Below are 21,544 nucleotides of genomic sequence, written 5' to 3' on the forward strand. Positions count from 1 at the left end.
GTTGGTCAATGGAGATGGTTAACGAATCGTAGACTTGATTGAAATATATAAAGTGGGTTATGACTTGATCAAAGAATATGAAAATGTTAAATATATGTGTTAAATAAAATATCTCGAAGCCCCAAGTTTGACGGTTACATGCCATTGATTGCTGCTGCAGACAAATCTGAGGGCTTTGCCCTTTGGAAAGTCAACTTTGGAGATCCAGAATAATTAGTCCTTATTTTTATTTTTTATTTATTTTTTGGTAATAAAACCCCATTTTCTTTTCAACTTTTCCTGACAGAAGGGGAAAAAAAAGACAGTGAACGAGGAAGGAAATCAGTGACTAGGAAGCATCTTTCTCGAGCTCCTCCAGTTCTTGACGGTGCTTTCTTTCAGCTTCTTGAAGTTCTCTTTCAGCATCTTCCTCCTCTTCAATCTGGTCAAGATTATCAAACTCCTTGGTGGCTGCCATGGCCTTCACCACAGGGTCTCTTAGCTCAGAGATTAACCCACCACCGACTCTGTATTCTTCTTCGTCCCCGACGAGGAATAACCGTTGGTCAGGACCAGACGCCATTGGAATATCCACAGCCAGCAGTTTCATGTCATACTGAAGAAGCACATGCACGTGAATGAACATTAGAATCGAACAAGAAGTCCACATTGAAGGCCCATAATTGCTTACAGGGTGTTATCCTTCATATGAGAAATAGAAGCCAGACCAGACCATAAATCACAAGCCTGAAGGCTGATTGATGTTCACTCATTACCTACTTGAGTTTTTGTTGGAACACCATTCTTAGACCATTTCCTTAATCATAATCTCAAACAAGATAATGCTATTCTGATACTCTGCTCATAGGAAAAAGGATATGGAAATGGCAGTCAGGGTGGGGAGGAGAGAGTTTGAGAAGAAAACCTGGCCTTTCTTTTTCCTGACTCCTACACTGACAAGGCCTTTTCTCTCAGAACCCCGAATCGGGAAAATGAGAAAACAGCGTTTGCTCCTAATAGTTGGCTTGAAGTTCTTGAATGTTATGCCACCACCCGACATCACATAAGCCCGTAAATCTGACCCTGACAGAGGAGCGCCCATTACTTCAAGAATACCTGCTGCTGTATTGAGCTTTCTCATGGTCATTCTGTAAACCTTGTCGGGATTTATTGTGAACCTCGAGCGGATATATAAGCCCTGTTTATTACAACAAATCCCGGATAGTGGTTAAGGAATGGGCTCCTCACAGATATACAGCAAATGAATAACTTTGGAATAACTATGAACACAGTTTAGATGGCATTTCAGAGGCACAACATGACACTGAAGGAAGAACCGAAAACCTACATTTCATTTTTCTTTTCCTGTATCTCATAGGAGATCACATAAGGGTACATTGACTAACAATCAGGAAACAACTCCTCCTTGTCATTATCATCAAGCTGAATTTCATAACATTGAGATGGCCAAATACCATGAGTTCATCACCAGAAAGAACACATTGTATTGACAAACTAAACACCATCAGTATAAATGCACAAAGTTATTATCAGTATAAAAGATAATTGCACAGCAAAGAGCGTGCCGGAACTTACAGAAAAAGCAACAATGGCGGAGGAAAGTGCAAGAAACCCATACTTGGCCATTCCTTCCGAGAGTCCAACAAAGGTGTTGGCAATTCCAAACATGATCCTCCACAGAAAAATAGATACCACAACCGCTCCTCCTCCGAACAGAAAAAGGTAATTCTTTTTCCAAAATGCATCAACGTGCAACCCGATTGCCTCACGATATCTTGCAAAAGTTGAAGTAACAGCATTTACAGGCTTGTCCACAACCTTTCTCGCGAAATCCCCACCGATATTCCGACCAGTTCCAGAGCTCTTAGATGAAAACAACCTCAAGGCCGATGAGGATTTCACATTGACACCAGGCTTAACCAAGGAAGCGCCACAATGCTGCACCCGAGCAGCTAGCTTCGGACAGGATAGAATCTGAGATAAACCCACGTTAGTCGAAGTGGGTTTCGAGGATAAGGTGCGAAAACTGAACAGTGACTGGAACTGAGAAACCCCATTTGAGGGAACAGCCGGAGAAAATGATGGATAAGCCGAGGACGAGGGTTTTGACCGGCAAACGGTGACCGGGTTGACCCGACCGCAATGCAGACGAACAAGTCCCTGAACTACTCTAAAACTCAACGGCTTCACCATATTTAACCTTTAGATCGATCAGACATACACAAACAAGGGAGATAGATATTCCTTGTTCGGTGGACTAACTGAACAGAATCACCAAACTCCGGCGAAAAAGTGATCACTTTCCGACCAAAGGAGCCAAATTTCCGGCTGCAAAGACAGGATCATGACGAAAACATTCAATACCATGGAAACAACAGCCGTCTTCCCATCATCAGAGCCGCTATGGACGAAGCACCGAAATGGATACTCGGCTATTGTGTTTCGCATCGAAAAGCCAAAACGGGTCGGGTCGGGTCGGGTCGGAGTTAAGCCCTTGATACTGAGCCCATTAAGAGTTGTTTTCGGTAAAGGAGCCCATCAAGAGTTGAACAGGGTCCATTGGACAAACGAAGGGAAAGATATGTATATATATATACTGAAAATTTCGAAGAAGATTGTTAGGAGGCGAAGATAGGGACGTAATCGAGCAATTTTTCGTGATGTTCTTCATTGAAATTTGATCAAGCAGTTTTTCGCCTTAGGTATCATCTTGCTCTTCTCGGTTTTTCCTTTCCATCGGTGAGAATTTGTTGAATCGTCTCATTTGGTTTTTGTTTGAATCAAGATCGGTGAAGGATTTTGGCAATTCGCGTCTCTGTTGTTCATTGTTCGATCTGGATCTTCACTTGTCTGTGATGGTTTTTGGTTCATATACAATGGTGGAGTTGTATGAATTGGGAATTTGCGTAGGCAGGAGAACGAACTGGCGAGGAATTGCTTAAGGAACGAGAAGAAATATCCACCAATCTTGACTCGTGCAGAAGTTCTGCCATAAGAGGAGCACATTTCATATCTGTACCTGTACCGGAGGCCACCCGATTCTTTGCAGCATTTGAGCACAGTTGTGATTATCGGCATGAATGGAAGGTAAGATAAACCACGTTTATTGCTGGTCCTAGTAGTTCTTCCTCTCGTCTCTTTCACAGAACATGCCTAAAGATAAAGATGTTTTTTTGCCGGATTTCCAGTTTCTACAGTCTACAGGTGCAGCTTTGATTTGGCTAACGGAGGAGAGATGGGTCAGATCGAATGTAGCCGGTTTCTGAAGACGGATTTTCAGTTTCTATGTACATGACCATTGCTTTGTGTAGATTGATGAATCTGAGTAAGACTTGAGTCTTGGAAAGGAACTTGGCTCTGACCCTATTCTCCATCTTCTTGGCTGGAACGACCTCGGGGGTCTTCTTCGTCTTCCCAAAGTGCGCGATTTGTATGGATGTTATGATTTTTTCTCTTCTTTGTGCTGTCAGGAAAAAAAAGATTGGAGCTTTTGCACTTGATATACAAGCTGGCAAAATCCATTCGAGGAGCTAACGAAACAGAGACGGATTGAATCTGGGACTTGTTTTTCGGGCTAAAGAGGATGAATTTACAATGGTCAACAAATTTCACATGCCATGTATCAACAGGAATGTTTCAAAACGGAGGATCGGCTGAAATGGTGAGACTTGCGTGAGGTAAAGTTGAAGGCATATCGAAACCGGACATGAAGTTGTCTCCTAAGATAACTGCGCCCGCAGCTAAAGCCCCGGCTCCTACTCCTGCAGCAAACGCTGGTCCTGGCCGAACATATCCCGGTCCTGCTGCTGCTGCTGGTCTTCCTGATGACGAAGATGATGGCATGTCGATGAAGTTCTCCGATCTTGGGAGGAACGTAGGTATGTATCCTGCGTGTGAAGGCGGTGGTGGAGGAGGGTAACCAGGTCGAGGCATTGGTGGATTCATGTTGCTTGGAGGGTATTGCATTGGTGGGTGTGGGTGGCGATAATATTGAGGAACTGGAAACGCGTTTGATCGATTGTTCGGATGGATGACAGGATCCAGTGGCGGCGGCTTCGATGGACCACTCAGGTGGATTTCTCCTGAACCAGCAGCTCCTTCTGTGAATGATTTGATTTCAGGGTGGCTGTCGCTGTTGGTGTTCAACACAATTCCTCCAACATCTCCTGTGGAAGAAGAAGAGGAAGAAGGGTGGGTTAGATCTCATCAGACAACCGAGAAAGAAACCTGTTTTTGATATCTGCACATTACATTACCAGTAAATGAACCAAGAAACTCTTCTCTTTCTGCAGATATACGGATGGATACATCGACAAACCCATGAGGCTTGTTGGAGTTTTTCCTCCTCAACTGAAAGCTCCCAACTTCTTCTTCTTCAGACCTCATAGAACTCCTCCGCTTATTACTATACTTAGCCAGAAACTCCTTCAACACAACCGTCGCCGTCCCTTGAAGCTTCTCCCTCAGGAAAATGGGCTCTCTGCTGTAAACTTCGACATGCAAAGCCGCCGTGGAATCTTGAACGCCGGAATCATCGAGAGAGGCAGAAAACTTTGTTCTCCAGACAGGGTTGTCTGTTCTTGAAACATCAATGGTGGTACAGTACTTGTTGTCTGGATCGAACCAACCGACTGCATACCACTGGTGCTTCAACAGCGAGGGACCTCTCCTGAGCCCTCTTGCCGATATCAAACAGACTTCCACAAGCATTTTCCCCATTAAAGAGAGAGAGAGAGACGGTGAAGACAAAAGGTTGCAGCTTTATGATTGTGGTCTGAAAAACAAAGTGTGAACGTGAAGACGGAGGGTTTACTTTGATGCTGAGGAAGAAGATGTCTTCTCTAAGGGCGGAGTCATAAATGTATTGTGGGGTAATCTCTGAACTGTAAAGCTATTCTTTGCCCTATGACGCTTTTTTTTATTTCCTTCACAGATTCCCATACACATTAATTGGAAATTTATGATTAAAAATAGTTTAATCATGTTATAATCCCACTTTATATGGCTTCTTTTCTTTCATCCACTGTTTTCTTTAAAAATCTTTATGATCCCTCTACTAGGGGTCGACGTTTCGGGAAACGGTTCGGGTTCGGGACGGAATAGATCGGTTCGGTTCTTTCGGTTTTACAAAAATAGGTACCAATCGAATTTTTTATTGTATTCGATTCGGTTCGGTTTCGGTATCGGTTCGGTTCCGGGTTTTATTAAAAAAAATGTTAGATTTCCTTTAAAAATATTTGGTTTTTCGGGATTTTTAAAGTTCGGTTCGGTTCCGGAAAAATTCGGTTCTCTAAAAATGGTACCGTTCGGGAAATAATAACGGTTTCGGATCGGAAAAAATACCATTTTAACAGTTCGGTTCGGTTCTTCGGAACCGAACCGAAACGCCCAGCCTTACCCTTTACCGTTACCCCTGAAAGTTTTGACATTTAGCAGCTAAAGTCTCACCCGTTGATGCATTTTCCAGTTTCAGCAGGGTCACACGAAGAAAGAGGGATAGGACAGTCTCTTAGTATAATACACACAATCTGAATTCAAATCTCACACTGATGAAGCTGATTAGCAATGTTGACTTGATGACAACAACAAAGGAAAAAAAAAGAGAGGAAACAACAATCAAACAAACCAATCAAATGAGGAAGAAAAAATGGCAACCATGCGAAAGTGGGAACAGAAGAGGCCGCTGCCTAAAAACTATGCAGCAACGGACAAAGGATCAGTGGAGATGCCAAACTCTTGCACCTTCTTCTCTTAGCCATGGTGGGAAGAAGGAAGATGACTTCACACACAAAATGGCAGAATAGTAAAAACACATCAGCTGGTTAATAACAATGGCTTCATCTCAATGCTCAGTCGTCTGGTCCCACCAATGTGACCTGCAGATGGAGGGTGAACACTCAACGCTGTCGGAATTTTTCACCCAGAAAGAGCGTGTTTCCAAGAGGGAGGACGAGAGCAAAAAAAAAAAGTGTTGGGTTATAGTCAGTTGCTCACATTGCAATCAAAGGCGTATTTCCGGGCGAGGACTATGGCCGCGTTACGATCTTGCTCCGACTCGAAGGTTAGTACGAAGGTCAGTCCCTTTCGGGGTTGCCATAACAATGCCTTTGCCGGTGCATTAACCTTGCTTCTCGCCCCACATAACTGAACCCGCAAAACAAAAACGATTACGAAACTTGCGAGGAAGTTCAAATCGAGAAAAGATGGATAGGAGAAGATGCTATATTACTACCTGCATGGAGGTGGAGTATATCTCTCTGGACTTAGTGATCCATCCCCTACACAGCTTTATCCTCATCTTTCCGATGCTAAGGACATGGTTCGATCTTGATGCATTGTCCTGGCCATTCATCTGTGAAATCACCACCTGAGGACAGTGGTACACACTTTTAAAAAGATGATTACAACATAATGAAAAAGATTCTCGAAGAACGTCACAACCCATACGTTGAATTCACTGTGAGATTTGCGCATGAGTGCCTCGACGTGGGATTGCAATCCAGCAGCTGTATAGATGCAGCTCAATCAGTGAGCCGTCACTATTCTCCAATATATATATATATATATATACTGAACATGGATTCACAAAGGTACAGTTTCGATAAAACGAACCAGAATCGATGGGACCATCAGTGGTTAAGGTGACTTTCTGCCCGTTAAAACAAACGTCTGCCTGAAGAACCCGACTAACGTCAAATGGCTCTGGAGCATATACCAATTGGTTGGCACCTGAGAAGGGAAATATGAAACCGTTCAAGCATTAGAAATCAATCAACTTGAATCTATTTAAACCCGAGGCATCAGAGCCGACAAGTTTATAACTTTCGGTACCAAAACATATGCCCACGAGTGTTGAGGTAAGAAATGTAAATCCAAATGGTCCAGGAAACGGGCAATGCCAAATACCGGATATAGCTTCCCTTCTACTAGTCTCAGATGCGGCACGGTACCACTGGACCGAGCAGTTGGAAAGATTTGGAGAACTATCTGAGCAGGCACGAATTCTCAAGCACGAGCCGAGAGTTTGTGCACCGTCCAGAGCATATGGATGAGACTTGGACTCCTCGGCTCTCTTGACGATTGAAATCTGTAAAGGTTTGTGATATAACCACAAAGAAAGTCGTTGTTAGAGGAACAGAGAATCGAACGAAATATGGCGGTACGAACACAAAGATACCTCCTTCTGAAGCTTAACAGAAGTAACAGACTTTTCTCGGATTTGATTTCTTAAAGCATGAAGCTCATGTTGCATATCCATCACCTGTATCACAACAGAATATGCAACTTACAATATATCCATACATATATATATATATATGTGGTTTCTTAAAGCATGAAGCTTAGTAGTATTTACATATAGAAACAAATTTATGTTTGCACCTTGGTTGGCTGATGCATCCTTTTGATCCGTCTAGCCTCCTGAACCTCCTCTACAAGTTTCTCCACATCCTAAAAAAAACACAAGTTGATTAGAATCTAAATGTTATGTCCAAATATCGAACGGTTGACTAAATAGACAATGTGAAAAAATACTTACAGGTCCCTGAGTTCGAGAAGCTTCAGAATTTCGCTCTTGTTCCTCAAAGGCCTCTCCGAGCCTCTGAACAACGGCCCGCGCACTTTCGATTTCGGCACAAGCAAATGACTTTTCCTGGTTTACCAGCTTCTTTGCATCTTCTGAAGCCTGAAAACATGTGACAGTAAACCGAATGAGCTTCCTTCAGATCAACGGATAAGGGTAGGAGAGCATTGGTAAGGACCTGCTTGAGGAAGTTTGCCAGTTTTTTCACTTCGAACTTTTCTTGAATCAGTTCGCCTTCGTTCTGGGTCAACTTGACGGCCAGAGCCTCGACCTACGAGACAAAGACCGTTCATTTTCATCCATACCCATGATCCAGCAAATGAAGAAATGAATACATATGGTGCATATCAAGAAAAAGGTGCATGCTTTTCACTGTATATGCATCTCGTGAATGAAGAGACGAATGCCGTATTTGACAAAGGAGGGTGATTTAGATGAGATGATATCCATGTAGAGAAACCTAACCATGGAGATGGCTTTCTCCACATCTTCCTTGTTTCGCCCGGCCATTCGGCCTCTCAGAGATTCTAAAGCATCCCTCAGTTTCTTCAACATGACATGTCCCTCCAAAGAAGCCACCTCTCTCAGCTTTGCCTGAAATCACAAGAAGTGACAACAAAGAACCGATCTTTCAATCGAAACTAAGAGGCAGAGGAGGAAAGCTTTCAGTGAGAGATGAGACATTTTTGCATCACTCATGGAAACTAGAAACCTGAATGAACAAATGTAAGTAGAGAATGGTTTGGAACCTCGTCGGTCAGATTAACAGCAGAAGCCAAGTTCTTGTCGAATTTACTGGCGAGATCTCGAACAGACAGGCGCTTGTGCTGTTCAGACAGCTGTTCGGTCTCCTCCTCGACGACTTCCTTCACAGACGGGCCCTTTTCGTCTTCCTTGGGTTCTTCCACAATCTGATTATCAGACCCCAACTTGTACTTCGGAAAATGATTAGAAACAAAACTCACGTCCGCTGATACTGGAAGAATTGCTTCAGACATTGTCCTTTCCTCGATTTCAGGACACACTTTCGTCATCTTGGGAGATTTTTATCCGCTTAGCCACAAAACAAGACACAATTCACTCCAACAGTAGACGGATCGAAAAGAATACACAAGAACGATGCATAAAAGAGTCCTCATTAGCGGGAAGGAGCAATCTTTCTGACAGCATCCGCGGATTCTTACAAGAAATCAGTTCTTGAAATCACTTGTGCTCCTACAAATGCATAAGATGCACTAAAAGAAACCCAATAATAGCTTAGTTTCATAAAATTGATCTGAATTCGAAGCAGGATTAACTATACTTCATCGGAAAAAAGATCGACACAGAAAACGAGGATCGCCGAATAACAAAGAGATGCATTGAACCCGAGAATGGGAATGAGTGATCAGGCGAACATATGACTAATCGAATGTATTACGAGCAAAAAAAAAACAGAAAAAAGACAGAAACAAAAAAACACACAAACAAAGCAAAGCGTATGTTAGATTATCTTCATACAAATTTCTAACATCATTCACGTGACACAATACGACGAAGCTTGTGAGAATGCAACTACAATGCACTGTAAAGCATCAAAAAGCAAAAAAAAAACATACCGATTTTAAGCAAACCCAGAAACGGATACGCCCAAAAAAGGAAGAAGAAGAAGAAGAAGAAGAAGAAGAAAGCGAAAGGGTCTCTAGTCTTCGTCGTTGTGGTATCTTTTTCTTTTTAGCTTTTACAAAAGCGTGAAGACAGAAGAAATGGAAATGCAGATAGAGAGAGAGAAAAAGGCAGCACCTTTGTTCCTCTGATTCCTCTGTCTCTCCTCCCAAAAACAGCTCGCTTGACTGGTTATGATGTCTCTCTCTCTCTCTCTCTCTCTCTCTCTCTCTCTCTCTCTCTCTCTCTCTCTCTCTCCCTATTCCTCTTTAAAGTATTGAACACTCTCACGCCATCATCGTTAGAAGAAACTCTCCGGAGAGAGAGAGCGCATGACAGAGTCCGGTCCTCTCCCTCCTATTTGATGGAGAGAGACGACGCGCCGAGGCATGTCGTTTGAACCCCACGCGCCGCTCTCTCTGCATTTGCTGTCGTGGGCCCGACGCTCTCCCGATGGGCCTTTTTTCCTTTTTCTTTTAGCAATTTTAGTTCCTCCTTGGTTGGATCTAATTATGTTCCTTTAACCACTAATTAGTTCCTCCACTTATTTTTTTTTATTTGTACCTTAAGCAAAGAATTTTGATATATTCTCTTGTTTATCTCAAAGCTGTATTATTTTAAGGTTTTATCTGTGTATTTATTATTATTATTATTAATTACTTTTTCAATGTTTCTGCCTGTTTGAAACCTAATTGGTTTTTCTAATTCCTTAATTGCCGTTAATATTTTATAAATAACTAAAAGCCAATACATGATTTCAGGGTAATTTTGATCGAAACGATGTGCAATAGAAAATTTGACGAGTTAACCCAGAAAATATAGATCAGGGAAAGAAATGTCGTTTATTGAATTTTTAAAAAATAAATAAGTGAATATTATATGTATGTATTTATGTAGGTATGCATGTATGTATAGTGTATATATATATATGTATGGGTAATAACTAAGTGAATATTACAAAAATTAATTACAATCATGTACATAGGCACGAAATTTAAATAATTTGTATTGGTTTTGATGGATATTATATTATCACCCTAGGCTTGTTGTTGTGCCTACTATACAAAATTGTTAGGCTCATAAATGCATACTTTTATTGATTTAGCTAGAAACGAGCCTTTTATTGTAACATACAAGTGTCTATCATAGTGTTTTTTTATTATATATATATGGTTGACCATAATATATGTATATGATTTTTTTTTGTTAAAATGAATATAAACACATATATCGAATGTGACATGCGTATACAACCATATGATAACATCCGTACGTGACATGCGTCTGTGTTGTGGGTCTAGTTATTTCTATTATGATTCGAGATGTGATAACATGGGAATATATATTAAGAATATACGTTTTTAGAATACAATCGAACTCCTAAACCAAAACATGATTTAAAATTGTAGGGAAGTTTTAGGATTATCGATTTCTAAATTTGGTGGAATTATAATAATTTTAGAGAAAACGACAAGAATATTTTTTTTTTTTATTTTTTTTAAATCATAGAAGATGACATGCAAACAACCAAAAAAATGTTAGGCATGTTGTCACGGTAATAGATTTGGTGAAATCATTGAGATGAAAAAAGCAGCCCTTGACATGAAAACCATCAAAGCGTAAACGTGAAGATTTCCTTCATGGGAACTTAACTTAACTCCTTTGTCGGGTTTTAGTTTGTCTCTGTGTCAATCTATATTTTAATTACTCTCTATTAATTATTTAATAAATAAAAAATATCACATGTTAAAAAAAATTATTCCCTTCCAAGCTAGAACAAATCGAAACATTGATAAATAACATTGTACTTTTTTAAAGTCATGTCACGAACATCGGAGTTTAAAACAGGAAGAACCGTCCAATGAATCGTACAATATTATTTTGGATTGTAATAAAATATTTTAAACGTGAGATCCAAATACACAGATACGTATGCTGCATGCATACGGTTCATATATATATATATATATATATATACGCAACACATCCGTTATACGAATCATATACTAATTTAGTTTTTTAAAACTAAAACTATCTGTTTGTATTTTAATTTCTTTCTGCATGTAAAAAATGAGTGTTAGATTTTTATTTTTTGTTAATCAATTAAATTTTACTATTTTAAACTACTGCTAAATTTAGCCACATCTATGATCCTATATACTTCATAAAACATCAATTTAATTTTCCATGAAATATCGAGTAAATATATTACTAAATAATTCAAAAAACAAGTAATTCTACCTTTTTTTTAAAAATTATTATAATGGAAAAGGTTCAGACTGGCACATTCATATGCAGAAGAAGGGGACGGGCTCGTTGGATAGAAGGGAATACCATAATCACTTTCACACTTTTTTTTTTTTGTCCTTTTGCATTTTTAGGATACAATATAGGTGAAAACCCTAATCTAAGATGCTTATTCGGACTTTGGTTTGGTTAGACATCAAACAATTTGTTAATTAGAAAGTATTATATTATATTTCGTTTCAATATATTAATTTAATTTTGGTGGATAATGACTTTCACTAAACTCCTCCTTTTGTCCGGAAATGATTTGGCATCTACGACTATGATGATTAGCTCTAGCCATTAATTATGCTTATGCATATGATTATGCCCCGTGGAATGGATGGAATCCCATGAGCTCTCACCAAACCTACCCGCAAAACCCTAAGGCCCAACACTTAAATTCCTCTTTAAAGTATTGAACCATTTATTTATTGTAAAGGTTATAATTTTCCTATTAAATTTAATGCGACGCATTCGATGTATTGTCTAACAATTATGCACATGCTGAAAAATATGTATGTACACTCCCATATGGATCTTGTTTGGAGTCATTTGGCGAACACATTGAATTTGGAACTAACAATTATTTATTGATATTAAATTGATAATGCAGAGAAAGCCGAAACGCCATACGTCGCTCCTCCACCTAAGGTACCACCCGTTCCTTTTTCTTATCGATTGAAGAAGCATGTTGAGGATACACAGTTCTCGAGATTTGCTGATATGCTTCAGAAGCTAGAGATTACTATACCGTTCTATGAGACTATGCTGCAGACATCCTCTTATTCGAAGTTTCTGAAAGATATCTTGACCAAGAAGAGGGTAATTGGGAAGGAGACAGTAGCCTTGAGCACAGAGGTGAGCGCTGCGATTCTACAGCATGAGTTGCCACGGAAGAGATCAGATCCTGATAATTTTTTGATTCTCTGCAAAATCAGAAAGTGAATATATAACTCATAGACTAAATAGTGTTGTTTACTGGAATAAAATTATAACATCCCATCTTAAATAAAACATTTCAACACTAGACTAAACAATGTGCACAAAAGCAAGTGTTAACGTATTAATTATTGTCCCAATCTAAACATAATTTTAGAAAAATAACTAAAAGTACATTCATTTAAACCAAATAACATGATCAATATCATGATAGTAAAATATTACCTATTAAATTATATACTGTTAATATTTTGCCTCTAAAACATTGTTACAATATCTATATAGGACGGCTTTAAAAACAAGAAAATAGACTTTATAGATGTATACAAATTTCTTTAAGGTGACGTATTATTTATTAGTATGCTATTAGTTGTTATATATTGCCAATATTATTTGTTCTAAATTTGTGTGTTTTTAGGCTTTACTCGTGAATTTTGATGGTGGTTGTTATTTTGCACGACTTGAACAATCGATGCCAGCGTGTCAACGTCTCATTGGCTGGAGAAAAGGATTAGCGGGATATGGGAATTGTCTGACACCTGGTGGACAATAAAAAAAAAAAAGGCGTGTATAAAAAAAGGGGTCTGAAATTAGGGCTTCTGATGAGCAGCCGGCTTGCTGTTCTGTCCTCCCATCTCATCCACGTCTCCGCCGCCATGGCTTCCGAGAAAGAGGCTGCTCTCGCTGCGACGCCCTCCGATTTTACCATGTGAGTGTATATGTCTCTGTTTCCTTGTCTTCGATCCGGACTTGTGTCTTTTCCATTTCCTGTTACGCTATATTAGTCTGCTTTAATTTGTTCTTCTTCGGGTATTCGATCATCAGTGGTAGCTCTGATTTGGTTAGAAATTAGAATTCGAAACGGAAGAAGAAGTGAACTGTTTCTAGTGTCGGTCCTTCTGTATCCTGTTGTTGATAATCGGAATCTTATATTCGAAATGCCGTCATTATCGGGAGTGGGGTTGTCCTTGAAATGTGAAGTATATCGCTTAGATGGTGTACGGTTTTTTTTTCAGCCAAGACAATGTAATTATTATTGTCTTCCGTTGAAATGGTGGAAGCGGTAATGGTTCTTTGGAAGGATTAGTTTAATCTATTGGACGAAATGAAATAGTCCAGTGTCCTTAGGATTATACATTAACAACTTTTTGTCTGATTGCATACTCCGCGATTCTTCAATCTCATGCGGATGGATGGAATTGTGTCTCTTAGCAATGCAATGGTGGAACTGAAGTTGTTCTTTTTATGAAGAGGTGGAATTGTTATGTTTCTGCGAATGATTATGGAGATTCTGGATGTTTTTATAGATAGAAGAATTGCATATTGTTTATTCATTTTGAGATATTACTGTATACTTTTGTCTTTTTGGATAGAGCTGTATTGGATTGTTGCTCTGAATTGATGTTGACCTATACATAGTCTATGCTGGATTATGCAGATTTGACAAGATCATCAACAAAGAAATACCTTCTACTGTGGTTTATGAGGATGACAAGGTATGGTTATGGCAGTGATGTATTCCTTTATCCTATCTTTCAAATTTATGCTCATGGAACTGAAACGACCGTATCCACATTCCCATCTCCAGCTGAAACACCCTCACGTAGTGATACTCCAGATCAGCTTGATCCGTGTGCAATTTTTGCATCGTGACAATGGAATATAAGTTTTTATATTTTGTGATTTCCTTTATCCCAGATAGATTCTGCTCAACTATTATATACTATATAGTTTGTTGTCGCTATGGTTTTGCTGTACATTTGGTTCATCAAAGCCGGTTCACTCTTACTGCACTCTGAGGGCTAGCAGGAGACTGCATTCAAGTAATTTGTGTTTGTCTAAGTTTCCTCATGCGGTTCCCCGATTTTAGGAAAGTAGGTCCTACATTCACTGCATACTGTCAGGAGTATTGACTGTATTATTTTGCCAATGGTTTCTACTTTCTAGATTAAGATGTCAGCATTGCCTTTCTAAATGAATTTGCGTTATTTTCTCTAGGATGAACTATTTTTTAGTTTTTGTGCATGCTTTATTATTACTTCCCTGGCTTGTTGTTTACGTTTCTTTGTATGATTTCACAGGTCTTCGCTTTTAGAGACATTCAACCCCAGGCTCCTGTGCACATCGTCATTATCCCCATAGTGAAGGATGGGTTATCTGGCCTCTCTAAGGTACTTTGCTGGTGCATCATATCTTTTTATGTTCTGAGACTCTCATTTCTCTACTCTAGAACATGGTTTAGACTGGGTCATCTATGGACTTTTCGAGCCACATTCAAAAGCTAGCCAAAATGAAAATAAAGTAAAAAGAACTCAACAGTTTCAAACTTGAGAAGCTTAGGGACTAACTCCATTAAGATAATATTTCTCTTGTTTTGCCTTTTTTCTCATTATTGCACATTTTTCCGCTACTGCAGGCTGAGGAGAGGCACATTGATATATTGGGCCGCCTTCTCTACACGGCCAAGCTCATCGCAAAGCAAGAAGGCCTGGATGACGGCTTTAGGATTGTGATTAACGATGGGCCCAAAGGATGTATGTATTAATTCTTCGTTCAATATAAGCTTTCTCATTTGATGCATTAACACGGACACATAAGATAGGGAACTCAAACTCATCATTGAATTCTTGTGTTGCAGGTCAATCGGTGTACCACATCCATGTCCATCTCCTTGGAGGCCGCCAGATGAACTGGCCACCTGGCTAACGACAACTGTCCTTGTTAAGAGGGATGGCTTATAGTATCCACGCTTTCCCTGTCCCTAGTGTCCATATGAATAAAAGCTCGGACGAAACCGTTATTGTTATGGGAACTTATTTATGTGGATGATTATCTGTATGGAAAAGGATGTTGGCAGATATTGCTTTTATTGCGTATCCTGCGCATCTTTGCTTCTATCCTAATTTGAGACACGTTATGCCCTTTTGTTGAATGGTGATCTGTGTAAGATTGATGTAGATATTGCAGCTCCAAATTGATGTTGCTGACCGGCGACCGAGTCACTTTGACGGGGCTAAGTTGAAAGCTTACACCCTTTGGGAAGCTTGGGAGTCATCTTTTGCCGCCCCCAAGACATATTTGGATATCTTTTTCCAAGACGTAAGGATTGACCCTGTCAGCAATTGGTAATAGAATAGAATATTAGGCGCTCATTACGTGTTCATGAATCATGTGTATGCGCGCGTCAAGGTATACCCAAGTTTTTATATAATTAGTATTTGGTGATGGACATGTTAAGACAGGAGAATTGGTAGTGATCACGTCTATATACCCTTTGCTGTTTTCATTTGCAGATTTTTCTGGGTTCTCTCTCATCCCAGGTCCAAGAGCTCCGTACGGTATGTATGCAACTGTCCTCTGAGACTCACAATTTCAATTTCTGCTTCCTGTGGTTTTACATTTTCATCTCTTGATCCTAATGAAATCGTTTTGATTTCTGTAGTGCTATTATTCTCCCAATCCATGGTGTAGAGAATTTGCTTCGAAAGTATGTGTTTTGTGGATTTTTGCATCATAATCTTTCTTACATTCAGGAAATAATCAAGTAATGATGGCGGAGGAGAAGCCGAGGAGAGACCCTCCAAAAGGCAAGAAGAACCCTTTCAGCCGCATAGAAAACACCAGCTCAGCAGCATCGACGATGAGGAAGTCGTGGTCCACGGACTCGCTGGCGTTGATGAGCAACAGCAGCCGCCTGGGGAAGGCGCCATGCATCTGCGCCCCCACCAAGCACGAGGGCTCGTTCCGGTGCAGGCTCCACCGCTCATCCGCCGGCACTAGCAGCAGCAGCAGCAGCAGCCACGGCCAGGCCTTGGCCGCTCCTCCTCATCCTCTTCTTACGCAGCTGCATCTCCCAAAGTCATTGCTCTCGTCTCGCGTGGAGTAACCCATTATTAAAGCACCAACTGACGCGCCACGTTTGCATTCACATCATGATGCACCGCGTTTGTTTCTAGGAATTTCATCTCCGCATAGATGAAGTTCCTATGTTCTGTTTCTGCGTTTGGTCACATGTGTTGTTCGTGTATGTGTATCATAAGTTGATGCTTTTTTTTTCCTTTTTTGGCTGTGGAAAGCAAGTTTGAACAGTTCTTACTTGGTGGCGTGAATGGCTGGAACCTGGACTGGACGGATTATGTTAAATTAACACGAAAAAAGAAAAATATTTTCTTCTGATGTAATTTATTTAATACTCTCTCTCCCTCGGGTAAATCACACGTGTCGCAGGAATTTCACGGATACACCTAAAAAAAACATAACACATTAATTTTTTTTTGAAAAGACCGTAATACCCTTAATGAAATCGTGTAATTGTAAATACAGTTGTAATTGATTCTAAATACAGTTGTAATTGATTCTAAATACAGTTGTAATTGATTCTAAATGAAGTTGCAAAAAATATATCTTATTAATTATACGATTTTTAGTTGTTATATGGTCATAAATACTTCTTTTTTTAGTCGTATATTAGTTATATAACAGTTATAATAAAGTCGTAAAAAATATAGAAAAAAGGTTATTTCAGACTTTTTGAGTGAAAAATGGTATAAAATTGAAATAAAAAAAATTACTATTCATCTTGGGTGTATCTGTGAAATTCATGCGACACATTTGGTATATTTAAGTGAATTACCCTCTCCCTCTCCCGCTAATTCATATTTTAAACTTTTTTTTTTTTGGGTTTAAAATTCGAGCTTTATCATCTCTGAATTCAAAGTGGTTAGTTTTGATATTTAAATATTTTGTTTCGTTTAGTTTCCCAGTGGAGTGTACGTGACGATTTTTATTTTTAAAACACGTATTACTTATTACACATCCTGTCAAAGGCATCGGATGGCTTGCCAGTGTTGCCACGGTGGTCCGTCTGTGGTAGGATAGTAAATAAAGCGAAAGCTGTGACTTGTTCGTGAAACATAACACATGGCATTGGCACGTGTGAGTTGGTACACAGATCAAACAGCGCCTTTTCTTTACCACCCAACCAAAGTTCTTCTTACGGTGATTTTGCTTTGATTGAAAAAAACGTTTTTTTCCTTATCACCGTCAAATTGGAGTGACGGAGAGAATTTCTCAGAATTGCTCCTTTTCGTCTTCTCCCACAAAATCCATTTCTGCTTGAGCTTCACTAGGGTTTCTCTTCGTTGTCAAATCTCAATCCGATCTGATCTCCCACCTTACGATTTCAGATGAAGAGGTAACCTACTGATCGATTTTCGGCGGATTGAATTTTCTCGTTGGATTTGGATCACTGGATTGAATTTTTTTTTTGTTCATTTCTTTCTTTGGATCTGCTTGAGCTTCACTAGGGTTTTTTTTCTCGTTGAATTCTTCATTTCTTTCTTTGGTTTTTCTTGCAGTTAATGATTGTTTTGCATTGTTACTCTGCTCTCGGGATTTTTTTTGTTTCTTGATTAGTGGACTTGATATCTCCTACTGATGCGTTTCCCATAATCTGTATTGTGGGTGTTCATCTGGTGCGTGACAGTTTCTGTGTATTTGGGAATCTATTGGATTTCCCGTACTCGTATCGGTCTCTGTGTTTTGCTTGCTTTTCATGTACTGTTCAGATTCTCTGTGCCTCGGGAAACACGCCGTGTTAAAGTCAGCGTTTACAGCTTTAAGGTGATTGATCGGTTCATCATAAAGGTTCCGAGTTCCTGAAATCGGTGATATTGATCGTCCCCTAGCTTTTTGGTTGAGGTTTTTTAAGGTAATTTAGATAGTTCATAAGCTATTTGTGGTATTCCGAGAGGGCAGAAACCTTCATGATTGCATATCAAGAAGATAATTTCTAGGTAGCATTTACGCGTGTCAAGATTCAAACCCGAGAATCGGGATCTAGTCTTTAGGGAAACCATGAGGATGTCATGACTGGCTTTTGGTCTTCCTGTCGGTGTGGAACAAAAGTTTGATCTTTTTCCTGATTAATGACCAAGAATTTTCGTCAGATCTTGGAACATTCTTAAGCTCAGGTTAGCCAAAATTGTGTCTTGTCTTTGTATCAGTTCTATAATCTCTGCTTTCTCAGGCTAATATCTGAAATCAAACAAAGCTGCTAAAGCTCCCAGGGCTTCAAGCAAAGGATTTTCTGTTTCTTTGGAAAAAAGGAGGAGGATGTCGAGTAGTCGAAATACCCATTATTGTCACAGATGCCAAAGAGCTGTTCGGCTTCGCGGCCCGGAGCCCGTCTGTTCCTACTGCGGTGGAGGATTTGTTGAAGAACTTGATGATATGGTGCCGACCAGTCCCTTTGACATGTTTAGACCCAACAGGGATGTAGAGCGCGGACCAACATTTGATCTCATGGATGCATTCTCAGCCTTCATTGGGAACCGCTTAGCTGAAAGGAGCTATGACAGAGAATTCAGAGGAAGGGTCGGCTCAGGTTCCGACAACTTCCCCAGCCTGGCTCCTTTGTTGATTTTCGGTGGCCAGGTTCCCTTTAGATTGGCTGGAGATAATAACGCCCTGGAAGCCTTCTTCAGTGGATCACCTGGCATTGGCATCACTCGTGGTAACACCGGAGACTACTTTATCGGGCCTGGTCTTGAAGAACTGTTTGAGCAGATCTCAGCTGGCGCTAGCCGAGGCCCACCACCGGCACCTAGATCAGCAATAGATGCAATGCCAACAATCAAGATCACACAAAGGCATATCCGGTCAGACTCACACTGCCCGGTTTGCAAAGACGAGTTTGAGGTGGGATCGGAAGCTAGACAGATGCCATGTAACCACATATATCACCCGGACTGCATAATCCCGTGGCTGGTCGAACACAACTCATGCCCGGTATGTCGACAAGAGCTGCCACAGAGAGGATCATCTTCGAGCAGCAGAGAGGGTGAAAGCAGGACGACCACGAGAAGGGGAATGAGGGAAAGGGAGAGCCAAGGGAGAAGGAACCCTTTCTCGTACTTATGGCCGTTCCGGTCGTCCAGCTCTAGTTCCGTCCGTAACAACAGAGGAGAGGGGAGCAGCTCATCGACGGTGGAGGAAGAGAACCATTACCATCGCCAACACCATCATCAGCATCCGCAGATGGGTTACAGTGGATGGCCCTTCGATTACTAAAGGTGAGTCACATCACTTCAGTTTCATGTTATAGTTCGCATGCTCCTCTGTTTCTGTCTGCTTTGTTTGTCTGGACAGATAATATGGTAAAACTACGATCGTACAACTCTTGCCAAGTTGTTTTGTTGTTAGAACCTGTAAATCCTCCCTTTCTTGTGTCCTCAATCCATCCTTTTTTGTTTTTATTCCATCTGGTTTTGCTTTGGAGATTCATACACTGTCAAATTCAACACGTATTTGACAGCGTGTTGTTGTTAAGAAAATTTCAAAATTTATAATATAGATGCATAGGATTCAACGATTTTATGACTTTGGGGGTGGATTGCCTGCCTAGGCTCCTCCACGTGAGGGACATTGCTTTTTGTTAAAGGCCACAAGATTCATGGCACCTCTCTTAAGACCCTAAAAATATTAATTTGCCTGTACCCCCGTGACCACCTTCAATTCCTTGTCTTCTACGTACTGCCATCATCATCACCATCATCATGATACACACGATCTGTGTACTGTACTGTTCTGTATGCATACGACGTTGTGTTTTCTTTGGTGGCAGTAAAAAGAATGCAGCTTCTCTCCATCACTCGACTCGGTTACGTTACATGCCATGTATCAACATCGTGTATAACTTTCCAACGCATACGAATATTACCTGAAAACTTTAACGCTTCCATTTTCTTATTTCACGTTTTATTTGTAACAGACTATACAGTTATACAATGATCATGTTTTCCATATTTTTATTTTATTAAACAGATGTTATGGATCCAGATCTATACTAATCACGAGATCTATACTAATCACGAGATTGAGAAAAAAACATATTATTATTAAAATATACTCCTTTTTCTAATTTGAGGGTCGAATTCATAAACGCATTTATCCCATTTTACCTTTTAAACTATCTAAATTGGATATGTTTGTCATATTTTATAGCAATGATTAGGTAAGAGAGGTAACGTGATTTTGTTTATATAAAATTTAAATAAAAAATAATTGATTGGATTTTTAAATTAAATTAATTGAATTTGAAATTAAATGGAAATAATCTTTTCCCAAACTCATTAGTTTTTTAATAAAAATAAATATTAAGAAAATCCAAATGTGTACGGTTTTTTTAAACAAAAAGGCAAACAAATCTAATGAAAACCGCGTAAAAAATGTGAATTATCCATTGAAGATTGCATTGCATTTATTATTTTATTTATTATGACAACACGATCGTGTCTCTGATCAATACGGCAAAATATCCAAAATATCTTCTTTTTGTTAAAGCTATTTTTGCACATAAACTCATTTGGATGTGATCATGTGACCAAAATAACTGTATGGTCATATGATGATCATATTGGTCACAACATTAAAATTTTGATGATTTTACCAAGTGATTAGTGTGATATGTAAGGTGTGATCATGATAACTTTGTGTGATCACCATAAATTTAACGTTATAACCATTGTGATCATCATGTGACCATACAGTTATTCTGGTCACATCTCGAGAAAAGATATGTACATGAGTAGTTTTAGCAAGAGGAGAGTACTTTGGATAATGCCCCAATCAATGCTGTTAAACTATTTCTCCTTTTCTAATTAAATGATGTTTTAGAAAATAATTTTTGTTACTTAATAAAACTTTGTTTTAGATTTTTTAGATTATTTTTTAAAAATATTTCCAATTTTAAATGAAAGTATATAAGACTTTTTTATATTTTCTTAAAAAATAAAAAAAAAATCGAAAACTTTATTTAATCGGGGAATATATCCCTTAATCTCTTTTCTTTTTACCCTATTGTACTTCGATTTGACTAAACATTTAATATAAAATAATAAAAAAGGGAACAAAATTCGAAATCCCTCAATCTCCTCAACAATATTATCTTTCAATTTGACTAAACATTTAATATTATAAAATTTTAAAAAGAAGACAGAATTCGAAATTCGAACGCACCCACCATCTCTCTGTTGATGCAATAACAGATAAACCACCACCATCTCCTCCCCCCCCCCCCAAAAAAAAACT

General features: G+C 39.4%; 6 protein-coding genes and 1 long non-coding RNA gene across 11 annotated transcripts; 4 read left to right on the forward strand and 3 right to left on the reverse strand.

Annotated features, from left to right (window-relative positions):
* Positions 1–56: 56 nt before the first annotated feature.
* LOC104824369 lies at positions 57–2,416 on the reverse strand. The gene is made up of 3 exons (XM_010556424.2): positions 1,576–2,416; positions 905–1,177; positions 57–595 (listed from the first exon to the last, which is right to left on the reverse strand). Exons 1-3 carry the CDS (start codon positions 2,191–2,193, stop codon positions 329–331), a joined length of 1,158 nt encoding a protein of 385 aa, XP_010554726.1. The 5' UTR covers positions 2,194–2,416; the 3' UTR covers positions 57–328.
* Positions 2,417–2,597: 181 nt separating this feature from the next.
* On the forward strand, positions 2,598–4,387 carry LOC104824374. The gene is made up of 6 exons (XR_773440.2): positions 2,598–2,702; positions 2,911–3,087; positions 3,189–3,677; positions 3,768–3,878; positions 4,038–4,191; positions 4,293–4,387. It is a non-coding gene; the product is annotated as an uncharacterized LOC104824374 (long non-coding RNA).
* LOC104824373 lies at positions 3,544–4,991 on the reverse strand. The gene is made up of 2 exons (XM_010556432.1): positions 4,257–4,991; positions 3,544–4,166 (listed from the first exon to the last, which is right to left on the reverse strand). The coding sequence occupies exons 1-2, from the start codon at positions 4,717–4,719 to the stop codon at positions 3,637–3,639; spliced, it is 993 nt and encodes a 330-aa protein (XP_010554734.1). The 5' UTR covers positions 4,720–4,991; the 3' UTR covers positions 3,544–3,636.
* Positions 4,992–5,515: 524 nt separating this feature from the next.
* LOC104824371 (stomatal closure-related actin-binding protein 3-like) lies at positions 5,516–9,475 on the reverse strand. Of its 5 annotated transcripts, XM_010556429.1 has the most exons (14): positions 9,365–9,475; positions 8,767–8,817; positions 8,332–8,635; positions 8,048–8,176; positions 7,761–7,853; positions 7,538–7,684; positions 7,381–7,449; positions 7,178–7,261; positions 6,907–7,087; positions 6,613–6,729; positions 6,448–6,506; positions 6,233–6,367; positions 5,995–6,144; positions 5,516–5,876 (listed from the first exon to the last, which is right to left on the reverse strand). In XM_010556429.1, the coding sequence occupies exons 3-14, from the start codon at positions 8,614–8,616 to the stop codon at positions 5,850–5,852; spliced, it is 1,476 nt and encodes a 491-aa protein (XP_010554731.1). In that variant the 5' UTR covers positions 8,617–8,635; positions 8,767–8,817; positions 9,365–9,475; the 3' UTR covers positions 5,516–5,849. The 5 variants fall into 5 exon arrangements, with proteins under 5 accessions (XP_010554731.1, XP_010554728.1, XP_010554729.1 ...); XM_010556426.1 differs by lacking the exon at positions 8,767–8,817; XM_010556427.2 differs by lacking the exons at positions 8,767–8,817; positions 9,365–9,475 and adding an exon at positions 9,181–9,339.
* A 3,552-nt stretch (positions 9,476–13,027) lies between these two features.
* LOC104824375 (14 kDa zinc-binding protein-like) lies at positions 13,028–15,793 on the forward strand. Its single transcript, XM_010556434.2, has 6 exons — positions 13,028–13,163; positions 13,893–13,950; positions 14,536–14,625; positions 14,871–14,988; positions 15,093–15,643; positions 15,748–15,793. Exons 1-5 carry the CDS (start codon positions 13,057–13,059, stop codon positions 15,158–15,160), a joined length of 441 nt encoding a protein of 146 aa, XP_010554736.1. The 5' UTR covers positions 13,028–13,056; the 3' UTR covers positions 15,161–15,643; positions 15,748–15,793.
* Positions 15,794–16,004: 211 nt separating this feature from the next.
* LOC104824599 lies at positions 16,005–16,340 on the forward strand. The gene has a single exon (XM_010556695.1). The coding sequence runs from the start codon at positions 16,005–16,007 to the stop codon at positions 16,338–16,340; it is 336 nt and encodes a 111-aa protein (XP_010554997.1).
* A 1,099-nt stretch (positions 16,341–17,439) lies between these two features.
* On the forward strand, positions 17,440–19,736 carry LOC104824376 (probable E3 ubiquitin-protein ligase RHC1A). Its single transcript, XM_010556435.1, has 2 exons — positions 17,440–17,648; positions 18,483–19,736. The coding sequence occupies exon 2, from the start codon at positions 18,569–18,571 to the stop codon at positions 19,523–19,525; it is 957 nt and encodes a 318-aa protein (XP_010554737.1). The 5' UTR covers positions 17,440–17,648; positions 18,483–18,568; the 3' UTR covers positions 19,526–19,736.
* Positions 19,737–21,544: the final 1,808 nt, after the last annotated feature.

This window comes from Tarenaya hassleriana, unplaced genomic scaffold (assembly GCF_000463585.1).
Source record: "Tarenaya hassleriana unplaced genomic scaffold, ASM46358v1 Cleome4, whole genome shotgun sequence".
Classification (NCBI taxonomy): Eukaryota; Viridiplantae; Streptophyta; class Magnoliopsida; order Brassicales; family Cleomaceae; genus Tarenaya; species Tarenaya hassleriana.

What these genes read in the sequence shown, in the direction of transcription:
- LOC104824376 (XM_010556435.1), top strand. Translation starts at nt 18,569, where the DNA reads ATGTCGAGTAGTCGAAATACCCATTATTGTCACAGATGCCAAAGAGCT.
- LOC104824599 (XM_010556695.1), top strand. Translation starts at nt 16,005, where the DNA reads ATGGCGGAGGAGAAGCCGAGGAGAGACCCTCCAAAAGGCAAGAAGAAC.
- LOC104824369 (XM_010556424.2), bottom strand. Translation starts at nt 2,193, where the DNA reads ATGGTGAAGCCGTTGAGTTTTAGAGTAGTTCAGGGACTTGTTCGTCTG. An exon ending in CCGCCATTGTTGCTTTTTCT is followed by an intron (nt 1,178 to 1,575) that starts GTAAGTTCCGGC and finishes TGTAATAAACAG; the next exon opens with GGCTTATATATCCGCTCGAG. An exon ending in TCAGGAAAAAGAAAGGCCAG is followed by an intron (nt 596 to 904) that starts GTTTTCTTCTCA and finishes GTGCTTCTTCAG; the next exon opens with TATGACATGAAACTGCTGGC.
- LOC104824371 (XM_010556426.1), bottom strand. Translation starts at nt 8,616, where the DNA reads ATGACGAAAGTGTGTCCTGAAATCGAGGAAAGGACAATGTCTGAAGCA. An exon ending in GGATGCATCAGCCAACCAAG is followed by an intron (nt 7,262 to 7,380) that starts GTGCAAACATAA and finishes GTTGTGATACAG; the next exon opens with GTGATGGATATGCAACATGA. An exon ending in AATACGCCTTTGATTGCAAT is followed by an intron (nt 5,877 to 5,994) that starts GTGAGCAACTGA and finishes CTCCATCTGCAG; the next exon opens with GTCACATTGGTGGGACCAGA.
- LOC104824373 (XM_010556432.1), bottom strand. Translation starts at nt 4,719, where the DNA reads ATGGGGAAAATGCTTGTGGAAGTCTGTTTGATATCGGCAAGAGGGCTC. An exon ending in GTTTCTTGGTTCATTTACTG is followed by an intron (nt 4,167 to 4,256) that starts GTAATGTAATGT and finishes CTTCTTCCACAG; the next exon opens with GAGATGTTGGAGGAATTGTG.
- LOC104824375 (XM_010556434.2), top strand. Translation starts at nt 13,057, where the DNA reads ATGAGCAGCCGGCTTGCTGTTCTGTCCTCCCATCTCATCCACGTCTCC. An exon ending in ACGCCCTCCGATTTTACCAT is followed by an intron (nt 13,164 to 13,892) that starts GTGAGTGTATAT and finishes TGGATTATGCAG; the next exon opens with ATTTGACAAGATCATCAACA. An exon ending in TGGTTTATGAGGATGACAAG is followed by an intron (nt 13,951 to 14,535) that starts GTATGGTTATGG and finishes ATGATTTCACAG; the next exon opens with GTCTTCGCTTTTAGAGACAT.